At 32.9% G+C, this 12,604-nt stretch overlaps 1 protein-coding gene across 1 annotated transcript; it reads left to right on the top strand.

Moving 5' to 3' along the window:
- LOC109716340 (BURP domain-containing protein 6-like) lies at nucleotides 8,973–12,031 on the top strand. The gene is made up of 4 exons (XM_020241720.1): nucleotides 8,973–9,131; nucleotides 9,517–9,628; nucleotides 10,959–11,330; nucleotides 11,504–12,031. The coding sequence occupies exons 1-4, from the start codon at nucleotides 8,979–8,981 to the stop codon at nucleotides 11,806–11,808; spliced, it is 942 nt and encodes a 313-aa protein (XP_020097309.1). The 5' UTR covers nucleotides 8,973–8,978; the 3' UTR covers nucleotides 11,809–12,031.

The raw sequence follows: 12,604 nt of genomic DNA on the forward strand, positions 1-12,604 counted from the left end.
ATACAATAAATTTATTGTAGTGACGGTTAATGATTCTCGTCAAGTATGAAAATAAGAAAAACTTCTAACTTAACATAATCTAATATTTATACTACTTAGGAATTTACAAGTTTTCAACTGAAATATAGAGAATTATCAAAATATTACAAACCACATGCACGAACTAAATAGATCCTTATTGTGTTTACTGATGCAGCTGCAATGACGAGAATGTCATATTACTCACACATCAGCAACACACCACCGTTCGGTTAATTTAATTGGATTGTGTTACATCATGATAATTGAAACAGTCTAGAATTAATATTTGAGATAAAAATTATAGCAAATTAAGACAAGGTCAACCAAGAGGGCAATTTAGACAAAGGAAAAAATAAAAGAAAAAAAAGGCAATTCAGATTTCAGACTAACAAAATAATTAAAGATTGAAGGTTCAATCGGAATATTTCATCACTAATTAACATTTTTTTTCTTCATATGTAGTTTTCCATAAAAAATTCAACTACTCAAAGAGTAATTAACAAAGTAATATGCGGTGTTTGGTTCCTCGAAAAAGCGTACGTAAAGAAAAGAAAAAAGTTTTCATGAAAATCTCTTTTTCAATTTTTCATACATTTGGTTTCAAGAAGAACTAACTTTTCTGAAAATTTATTTTCCAAATTTCATGGCAAATTAATATTTTTATTTTCCGAACTTTTTTAGAAAAACGAAAAATACTAGTTTTCATAAGATATGAAAAGAAACTTTTCAAAAAGCTAATTTTTTTAGAACCAAACAAACAGAAAACTGAAAAAGAGAATTTTCGCGGAAACTTTTTTCTACCTTTTTGAGCAACCAAACAGTCCCTTATAATTTCCTATGGTACGATTTATAAAATATTTAGTTTTTTCCAAATTTTAAAATATTGGTATGCATAGAATGATTTGATTAACTGGATTTAGGCTCATGGGCCCATTGCAGGTGCTTCCCAAAGGGTTTAGGCCTTTGTAGCTGGACTTGGGGTCATGGGCCATTTGTAGCTGGACTTGGGTTCATGGGCCAGTTTCCGAATTTGCGGAGTCGAGGCGTTAGCAAAGAAATCGAAATTGGGTGAGCATATATAGTTCCGTTTGGTTCGGGTTATATAAGTATAAATTTTTATTATATGATTCTAATTAGTTCAACCTAACTATAAAACTCAACTCAATTACAAAAAAATTCATTTATATATAAAGCTTCAACCATAAGATTAAAGTCTAATAAATAAGTTAGATCTCATAAACTTATTTTTTATATATATATTATTTTTAATTTTTTTAATTTGTTATTCGTGAGCCAGCTAGCTCGTGTTTGATTTATTTATGAAATAATTTTTTGACTCGGGTACTTTAATGAGTTAGCTCGTGTTTGACTTGTTTATGAAATGAATCGAACAAGGTGGTGTGGGGAGAGTTTTATTTTTTTTTTTTTTTCCCTAATTGGTTGAGAACTTTCAGGCGAATTCTGGAATCTCCATCAAAGGAGATCTGCTTCCAAAAGAAGAATAATTGAGCTGTCTGGCCGCGCAGCAGATCGGGACAAAAGACGCACGCGTCAGTCGGAATCTAAGGCTGTCAGGCCGGTGCCTTTCATTTATTCAAAAACAAACACGTGCCTGCTGGGCCCCACCCTCCCTACAATATAATATATCATCAAATTCGATGATCGATTTCTCCATAGGCTACAAACCACAAGCTTTCCTCTTTTTTATTTTTTCCCTTTTTTTTGCTAAAATACAAAAAAAAAAATTATAAATACATATTTTTTATATTTTTAAAAGAATCTATATTTTATTCTATTAAAATTTTGAAAATATTTGTAGAAGATTATAGTTGTAATAAAGAAGATGAAATGATGAAATTACACTAACTTATTCTATAAAAAAATATATTTTTTAATATATTTATCTTATTTTTAATAATATTTTTAATATAACGTATAAAAATGAACAGTGATAGAATTCTAATTGAAAGTGGCTAAATCAAGAAAAAAAATTAAAAAATGCGTATTCTATATCTTAGCCTTTCCTTTTTTTTCTTCTTTGAAAAAATATATCCTTCTGTTTTATTGTCAAGCTTTTGCTTAAAGAAATGCTAGATATGTATCCCAGCAATAAGGATGTACAGTTTATACCCTTATTCTAAAATTCATACATTAAATGTTTAAAATTTTAAAATTTTATTTTTTAAAAATTGACCAGATAATTTAATAGGCTAAATTTGTCAAATATTTAGCCAACTAAATTAGTACCACTCGATAAAATTTTACAAATATATTTCTCAACTGCATAATTAAATAAATTATTTATAATTGCATGGCTTAAATTTGCCAATATTGGGAAGCCAAGTGCCTAAATTGTAGCAATTTGCATCTACTGTAGGGAACTCAGCTCCTACTTGTTTGGATGTTTTCCATAATTGAAGACAAGGACTTGTGTGTGGACCCAGAATATAAATAGCTTTAAGGAGCTAGGCTCCTCACTACAACAGAATTAGATTATAGGGACATATGTTTGGGACACTTTTGAGTAAGTGTCCTATTTATGCTAAAATTTAAAAACACATCTACTAATGCCTAAATATAAAATCCAATCCAATCAAAAATAAAAGATTATTCTACTCAACCCACCACACTCAGTCCATTTGGCCCGATTACAAACAGAAAAGAAAAAAAAAAAAATCAAGTACCATCTTTTCTTCTCTCTTCACTCAATCCACTGAAATTCTAGATGAAGAGTCTTTACTGTCGTCCTCCTCCGCCACCGCAGCCAACGAGATAGAGTTTCGGTCGTTGCTAAATGTTTAAATAAGTGTTGATAAATTAGCAGCATTCTTTTAGATTGTAGCGACACTCTTTAACTGTCACTATATACCTAGCGACCCCACATATAGCAACACTTTTTAAAAGTGTCGGTAATTTTAGCTAGCAGCACTTTTTTGACATGTACCTATATTTAAAAGTGTCGCTATAGACCATCTTTGTTGTAGTGCCTATAATTAATATCTATAATATCAAAGTTTCCATATTATAGTCTTACTTTTGATTTAAAGTGTTAAATTTAACTATCCATATTTTTAAAATTAATCTAGAATATTTAAAATTTTTAGAAATAAATTTTTATATTTTTTTAATTTAATTTATTTTATGATCAAACTATTTCAAAATTATTAATTTTTAATAGTTATTATGACGAGTTCATAATTTAACTGTGCAGAAGAATCTAAATTTATTCAAATTTTAATAGAAAACACTTTAAACTATCTAGATCAAGGTTGGCATCCTTGATCTTAAATTTAAATTTTATTCATAAGAACTTCATATACTCTAGATCATATTTAACGATATGAATTATTGATTAGAACATTTTAAGATCGAAAACGAGATTATAGTACCGAAGCTTTGGTACTATAGATAGTATAGTAGGCGCTCCCGTTCATAGCTTTAGATACTAACTCTTTACATTCATTGATGAACTTTACTTATATATGGTTAAAACTTTTCGTAATATTCCAACCACTGCATGGATCATTTGGTGGGTTGGATGATATCAGAATAAATCCACATAAGATTATCTTTTGTAAAATTCATTCTTATATAATTAAATATTTAGTTTTGGTAAAATTTTTAAGGGAACTCGTACTTGACTGTAGTGCAAAAGAAAACATGAGAAATTAGCCGTTAGAAATAGACTTATATAGAGAAAGATTTTTTGACAAATAGAGCTATATAGAGAAAGATTTTTTTGACAGTTATTCAATGTAGGAATAATACCATGACGATCAAACGTTTTCATATTATATGTAAGTAGGGAAATTTTTGATCCAATTTCAACATAATATTATTATATTATCTTAGATTAGATATTTATCCATCAAATATCAATCAACATTATTGGTTTGATGATAGATCTTACTATCCAACCAACTATCCACTCAACTTGGCCTAGAGAACTACTATTATACTCGGAGATCACTATCATGCTAACCGCACACACTACAACAAAAGCGGTCTATAGCGACACTTTTAAATGTAGGTTCATATCAAAAAAGTGCTGCTAGCTAAAATTACCGACACTTTTAAAAAGTGTTGCTATATGTGGGGTCGCTAGGTATATAGTGACAGTTAAAAAGTGTCACTATAACCTAAAAGAGTGCTGCTAATTTACCAACACTTATTTAAGTATTTAGCAACCGCTGAAACTCTATTTTGTTGGCTGCGGTGGCGGAGGAGGACGACAGGAAAGGCTCTTCGTCTAGAATTTCAGTGGATTGAGTGAGGAGAGAAGAAAAGATGGTAATTGATTTTTCTTTTTTTTTCTTTTCTGTTTGTAATCGAGTCAAATGGACTGGGTGTGGTGGGTTGAGTAGAGTAATCTTTTATTTTTGGTTGGATTGGGCTTTATATTTAGACATAAGTAGATGTTTTTTTAAGTTTTAGCATAAATGGGACACTTACTCAAAAGTGTCCCAAACAAGTGTCCCTATAACCTAATTCTGTTGTAGTGACATCTCTTCATCTAACGGTCAAAAATTTATGAATACAAAAAGGGTCTACACTCATAAGGTATCGTTTGGTTCGGAGATAAGCAAAAAGTGACTATTCCAGGAATAGATATAAATTGAGGTATAAATGGGGATTAGAACAATTTTGCGTTTAGATGAAAATTGAATTATTCTTGATAATAAAAAAAATAACGTTTGATTAGGTAAGATGGAATAAGAATTAAAGTAGATAGTTATAAATAAAAAATAATGGTATTATGCCTTTCTTGTATCAGTAACTATTTTAAATTTTATATTTGTATATTTATAATTTTAGAATTTAAATATATACTTTTAAATTCTAAAGTTTCAAAATCTCAAATTATACATTTTAAAAAATTCAAACACGTGCCTAAGATATAATAGCCCCTACTATCATATATAATTTATAATAATATTAATATTTAATTTAGGCCGTGGAATTATACTAATTATTAGTAAAACTCTCTTTTTGTTAATCAAGTTTTATTAACCCTGTCGGAAGAAAATTTGATAGGGTCAGGATGCATATGTCGGTTAGGTTGGGATCCCCCTAGAGGTTGGGTGGTCCCCACTTGGTTATAGTATTTTAACAATGGTTAAAAAATAATGAAAAGAGTTTGATCCAAAGGCTAAAAAACTGGGTACACACTAAAATTTTGCCTACTAATGTAGCCCCGATCCAACTTATATATATATATATTATATTATATATATATATATATATATATATATATATATATAATATATACTATATATAACAAGGAATTAGGCTACTATACTATCTATAGTACGCGGAGCTCCCGTCACATATAGAAAATGTTAGTTTTCGATTTAGGGGTTCAAATCAACGAGTCCACACCCGTTAAATATGATCTAGGGTATATGAAAGTTCTTAGGAATAAATATGTTAGTTTTTTTCAATATCGTTTACTTAGTAAAGTAAATATGTCAAAAATGGGACAGGCTAGGAATTGAATACTCTTTAAAATTTGAGCATAGGACTTTTAAATTCAAGATCAAGAATGTTAACCTTAATCTATATAGTTTTAAAGGAATTTATCTCATCAAAATTGTTGAAGAAAATTTGATGTCTTCTACACCGTTGAAACTCCAAAACTCGTCATAATAGCCATTGAAATTTGCAATGTTGAAATATTTTGATTCATAAAGTAAACATGTCGAAAATATAAAAATTTGTATTTCTAAAAACTTAAAACCCTAGATCAATTTTAACGCGTGATGGATCATTGATTTGAAACGCACCGAAGAGCGAAAAGACAACATAGTGGTACGGGAAGCTCCCGTACTATAAGATGATTAGTAGCGGACTCTATATTACAAGTATCACCCATGATACTCTGTGTGTTTTTAGGCCATTGGATCACTTTTTTACTAACTAGAGTCGCTTTGGATCAAAACACGTATTCACCTACCACCACGCTACACATCGCATCTCGAACTCACATCTCTCCATCCAAGCGGCTAAAAAACAGACAAGTATCATTTGGGTGATACTTTTACAAGTGATTCTAGCCCTACTCTATTATATATATATATTATAATTAGGCGGAATGACTATTAATTGTAAAACGCTCTTTTTTACTATCAAGTTTTTACTTTGGCATGAAAATTATAGGGTCAGGCTATGATATTAGTCGGTTAGAGTTGAATGATCCCCCTAGGAATTGAGTGGTCCCACTTGGGTTTGTATTTAACCAAATGATTAGAAATAGATGAATAAGAGTGAATCCAAAGGTAAAAACTGGCTGAACGACCAGTAGAATTGTTGCTTTACTAATAGTAGCCCAGTCCGATATATATATACTATAGAGAGAGAGTGATGGAGTAGGAATACTCTCGATAGTAAACTGTAGGCAGCGTTGTATATCGAGTTGTGTTTTCGATGATAAAGCTTCCAAATTACGATCGGCCCGTAGATTATGATCTTAAACCATTTAAACGACTAGGAAATAACAAATTCAATGCACTTTCGGATATTGTTCTTTATCCATCTATGGCTGAACAGCAATGAATGGTTGAAAATGAATATTCTTTAAAAAATGATGATAGGAGTCTTGTAATCAAGATCAAGGAGTATGATCTGTTGTTTAAATAGTTAAGAATTTGTCTAATCAAAAATTTCAATTGTTTGGATTCTTTACACCGTTATAAACCGAGAAAACATCTCATTATTCCAGTCATTAAAATTATTAAAAGTTGAACCCTTTGTATAATTAGGGCAAATATGTCGAAGAAGATTTGAAATTGTATTCTAAACACTTTAACGTTGGTATTAGATCATGTTAAACGGGCCGATGTCAATTATGGAAGCTCTAGTCATCGAAAACAACTCGGATAGTAAAATGCCCCGCTTGACTATCGCAGGTATTCCAGTACTCTATATATATATATATATATATATATATTATATATATATTATATAGTGCCAGGGTGCTGTACTTTGCTCTGCTGCTATTAAGAGCACAGCAGATCCTTATGTACCTAACTTTCTAACCACTCAGCAAATTTGATGGAGATTAGAATGAAGAGGCGAATAGATATTCGAGAAAATGTTAAGGAGCAGAGAAATTGAGACAGCCCAATTTTTGTCAATATCTCTTCGCTATCTCTATCTAACCATCCATAACAAGTTCCATCAACTTGATAGGTGGTTCAGAAGTTTAGGCCAAAAAGACTGCTGTACTCCTAATAGTACAGTAGTCCTATATATATATATATATATATGTCTAAATAGTTTTTTTTTTTTCATAAACTAGGCTGTATAGAATAATAAAATTAGACCTCTCAATTTTATGGTCGGCGACCAAGATATCAACCTACTCTATTAGAACGTGATTGTAACCCATATATTGCTTGATTGTGGCACGTAGGTGGAGAAGTAAAAAAAATAAACATTGATAGAAACATTTGCGCCTAGTGTCCTAACTTTAAAGACCAATAAGAGATAATGTTAGGGAAGTGTTGAGATAATTGGCTACGAACAATTGCATGCAGGATTGGACAAGAGCTATCAAAGATACCATTGTCAAGTAGCCACAATAAATATGAGCGTAGATAAAGACTAATTAAATCACAAGCAATAAAGCTATTATCATCAAAGGAGTGGTCGAAAATAATTATGACTTATAAATACAAACTATATCTACAGATCTCTTATATATTTATTATTTAAAAAACTATATAATATGATAAAAACGATACAGAAATAATCTTAACAATCCCATTCACTATAAGATGGGAATTAGATGAAATATACTACGTGTGAAAATAACTGTCTCTAATATTATAGTAGTTAAAAGATTACAAACGTGTGTGGTTTGAATTCCACATAAATCACAACCACATAATAAAGACATGCAAATGCCACCAATGATTATACTTTTAACTACATATATAAATGATAAAACTTCAAATACCACCTATATGGTTTCATACTTTCTCATTTTAGTACTTTGTGGTTTAAAGTGTATCAATTTAGTGTCCGGTGATTTCATTTTTATCTTTTTATTATCGATTTTACTAAATTTTTCGTTAAATTAGTGACAAAGTTAAAAGCTAAAGGATATTAAAGTGAATATTCGATAAACCTAGGTGAGGTATCTTAAATTTTTTGTATATAATTTAACAAAATATTAACGAAAAAGCTGACGAAAAGATAAAAATGAAACCACAGGACACTAATTTGATACACTTTAAACTACATGATATTAAAGTGAGAAAGTGCGAAACCACATAGGTGGTATTTGAAGTTTACCCTATATAAATCAATGTTTGATAACAAGTTTATTTGCACATTTGGTCCTGAAAACTACAAGGCAGATAATAGTTCGGTTCTTAAACTTTAATTTATTATAATTTCTTGCTTGTACTTTCAGAATTTATTACAACCAAGCTCTAAAATTCAATTTAGTTAACTAAATATTAATATACTACTAATGTACAAATGATGTAATGATGTTATGATTGGTAATACACTACGGGTGCATTTAGTTCGCGCTATCTTTTTAAGATTTCTATTAATCCAACAGAAATAAAAAAATATGACGGTATTTGGCTAAACGCACTAAGTAATATAGTTGATTCATATTTCCAGCTAAGTTTATTTCTAAATGAAATAAAAGATACGAATAGCATTCTATCTATCTCTCAAAAAAAAAATATATATATATATATATATTTATAATTCACAACAACCACAACAACCAAAAAGAATCTTTGACATTACAACCCCCAAATAATAGGAAAAACTTCTTTACTTGGGCCTGTGAATCACCAATAGGCATCAAAATCCAAATTAAGACTGGGCTCCATTTGCTCCATGATTGCATTGTGTCGATCCCACGCTTGTGCTAGAATCACTTTCTTTCACAGTCGCCTCTTTATGGGAGAATGGAGATAGCCCACCTCTATGGCTCTATGCTGGCCTTTCTCTCTACCCCTACCTCTATAAATCCCACCCTGTTCCTCCTCACACCATGCACAACAACAACTACTATATATTTCTCATTAATTAATTCGATCTCTCTTGAATCCATGGCTCGCCTTTTGCCTCTCCTCTCCTTTCTTTTGGTGAGCAAATTCATATACGCGACATGCATGCTCTCGTTAAAACAAGTGATTCTGTAGAAGCTCTAGCTAAGTTAAATCGGCATGCGATAACATGACATAAGTTGTGTTTTTAAGTGGATCTAGATATATATGATTAGCGGTGCGTAAATTAAGCAGAAAATATTTGATGTTCGCGCATATATACAATGTGCGGCACCAGCTTAGTACCTTTTAGACCTAGAAATGATCAAAATAACTGTAATTCGTAGAATTATAATTTTTTTTAATTTTTTACTTTCTTCGCGGTTTTATTTGAAAGATAATGTTGTCTTTTTCCTTCGCAATTTATTGTTTTATTTTATTTTTTATATATAACAAATTACTGATTGATATTTGTATATTTCAGCTGGCTATTGCAGTAGGAGCGAGTCATGCAGCTTCGCCTGCAGAGGTCTACTGGCAGAGCGTCCTGCCCAACTCTCCCATGCCGAGCGCAATCCGCGACCTGCTGCTCTCTGGTTGCTCTCTCTCTCTCTCACACACAATTATTTTTTCTTAAAATTTTAAAACACTAAATGACAGTATTTGTCTTTAATTCCTATTCAAAGTTAGTCAACTTTTACCAGGTTTCAAAATAACGTATCTCACTATAGTTAGCAAAAGAAGGTTAATATTTTTAGTTAAGTTTATTTCTAAAAAATAAATAAAGCAAGTTATATACTATCTTTTTCTTTTTTTAAACAAAATTCACTACATTTAGCAAATTTTGATAAAAGTTATAATCAAATGATCTCACATCGTAAGAAAACAAATTAATGCCTATCGGATCTATTTGGGTGGAAACGTACATGAAAAAAAGAAAAAATAAAACTGTGATTTGGAAAAAAAAAAAAAAAAAAAAAAAAAAAAAAAAACTCATTTTTCCACGTTTTGGAATGAAAGTTTAATAGAGAAAAAAAAATGAAGAGCAAAAAAAATTACTCAAAATAACAACTTTTTCTTACCTCCAAATTATGAGAGAAAAATAACATTCTAAAAATGTTTTTTAATTATTTTTTAAAAGGAAAAACTTCAAAAACCTTCCCTGTGGTTTCACACTTTTTTATTTTAAAACCATGTGATTTAAAGCGTATCAAGTTAGTACCATGTGGTTTCTCACTTTATCACTTTAGTACTCTGTGGTTTAAAGTATATCAAGTTAGTATTCTGTGGTTTTATTTTTGTATCAAGTTAGTACTCTATGGTTTTATTTTTGTATCAAATTAGTAGTACCCTATGATTTTTAAACCACAGGATACTAAAGTGATAAAGTGCGAAACCACAAGGTACTAACTTAAGACACTTTAAATTATAGGGTACTAAAATGAAAAAGTGCAAAAGCACATGATACTAAGTTGATACACTTTAAACCATAAGGTATTAAAGTGAGAAAAAATGAAACCACGGGGGTAATTAAAGTTTTTCCTTTTTAAAATAAGCGGGAACTTTAATTATGATCATGCATGCACACAAGCCGTATCGAATCTCAGTTACTACCCCTTAATTCAAACAGATATATGATAAAAATATATGTATATATATATATATTACAAATTATGCTATTATATTATCGATGGTATCACGCATTTGATGTTATTAGACTTTCGACCCTTAGATAAAAGAATGTGGAGTTAGAATGATAATAAATTTTTAGAATTGAATGGATGATTGGTTGAACAGTATGATATAACGAATAAAAATAATAAAAAAATTAATTTTGATGGTGAAAAATTGAATAGCACCGAGCGTACGGTACTATCGATTCAATACAATATTTTTAAATATTTACCTCTTTTTTCAAACATACAGGGAAAGTAAGCACCTCAGAGAACGTAGACGGAGTAGGCTCCGTGTTCTTCCTGGAGAAGGACCTGCACCCGGGCTCAAAGATGACCCTGCATTTCACCCGGACCACCTCCGCCGCACTCCTCCCGCGCCGCGTCTCTGACTCGGTCCCTTTCTCCTCCGCCAAGCTCCCGGAGATACTCTCCCGCTTTTCCGTCGACGCCGCCTCTGCAAGGGCCGACGCCATCAAGAGCACCCTCGCCGAGTGCGAGGCCCCAGCCCTCGCCGGCGAGGCCAAGCTCTGTGCCACCTCGCTCGAGTCCATGGTCGACTTTGCCACCGCCAGCCTCGGCACCCGCGACTTACAGGCCGTGTCCACCGCTGTTGGCCGTGAGGGTACGACACTGTAAAATAACCGTTTTTCTCTGAAACCTAAAAAAAAAAATCTCCTGTAAAAATAGAAAACAAGAAAATTTTACGTACTAGAGAGCGTCCCAACAGAAAGACAGTCTGATCAATCTCAGCCGGCAAAACTTGAGAGATATTTTTTAATATTTTATATTTGACAGGCACGCCGAAGCAGGCATATACGGTCGAGAGCGTAAAGAAGATGTCCGCCCCAGGATCCGAGCTGGTGGCGTGCCACGGCATGAAGTACGCGTACGCGGTGTTCCACTGCCACACGACGACCGCGGCCGCCTACACCGTATCGATGGCGGGCGCCGACGGGACGAGGGTGAAGGCGCTCGCAGCGTGCCACACCGACGCGGCGGCCGGGGTCGAGGAGGCGTTCAAGAAGCTCAACGTCAAGCCCGGGAGCGTGCCGGTGTGCCACTTCCTTCCCCAGGATGATCTCCTGTGGAGCCGCAATTAACATGGCTGATCAGGACATGCGAATTATAACGTGTAATGGACGGCTATAGATTATAATCCGGTCTGTGATCCACGGTTTATTGGGCCAGCTTATTGGTGTACTAGCGTGTACGTGTGTTGTACTATGTTTTCTGTGTCCATGCAGACATGGTTTGTCCTCGTCCATATCTAAACTGTATCCATGTTTCCTCTATGTTATATAAATAAGAAAACTTATTTTAAAATGTTGGTTTCCTGTAGAAACGAATGCGTGCAACTAATTGAGATCTCACTTGAAAATGCCTTGGGCAAATGCACTCATGTCTATGTGATAGTGAATTCCTGCCATCATTTTATAATATTTTTTTTAAAAAAAGAACTCAAAGATATTTAAATTATTTTTCAAAAAGAATCTATATTGTCAAAATTAGTTTTGATATTACCAGAAAAGGCTAGGCAATAGCAGAAACTTCTGTGGCAAGTGGCAACATCAGTTTCCAATTTCAGATATCTTTTGAACTATCAAATCCAGGAGAAGATAATGTGTTTCCCAACTGGGCCTTAGCAAGTTAACGGGTTTGTTCGGCAGTGCTAAGTGGGCCCGAACGATGATGGGCCTCATAGACCCTATGGGTTGTGTACTGTAATCGGAGCCGGATCTTGATGCGCTCGATTCTGCTCCGCATCAGGTTTAGTTTGGTCCTAATTTGACTAGGGGTCAAACGCGAGTGGTGCGCTTGGGTGCGAGATCCTCGGGCACAGACGACTCAGGGCGCCGTGCGGTGGAATTGTATCCCGTGCACGGCCCACGTGCCGCA

Source organism: Ananas comosus, linkage group 10, assembly GCF_001540865.1.
Source record: "Ananas comosus cultivar F153 linkage group 10, ASM154086v1, whole genome shotgun sequence".
Classification (NCBI taxonomy): domain Eukaryota; kingdom Viridiplantae; phylum Streptophyta; class Magnoliopsida; order Poales; family Bromeliaceae; genus Ananas; species Ananas comosus.

Bases quoted from the DNA above. Each gene is read 5' to 3' on its own strand.
- LOC109716340 (XM_020241720.1), top strand. From the start codon at position 8,979: ATGCTGGCCTTTCTCTCTACCCCTACCTCTATAAATCCCACCCTGTTC. The intron at 9,132-9,516 runs GTGAGCAAATTC...TGTATATTTCAG, and splicing joins CTCTCCTCTCCTTTCTTTTG to CTGGCTATTGCAGTAGGAGC. The intron at 11,331-11,503 runs GTACGACACTGT...TATATTTGACAG, and splicing joins CACCGCTGTTGGCCGTGAGG to GCACGCCGAAGCAGGCATAT.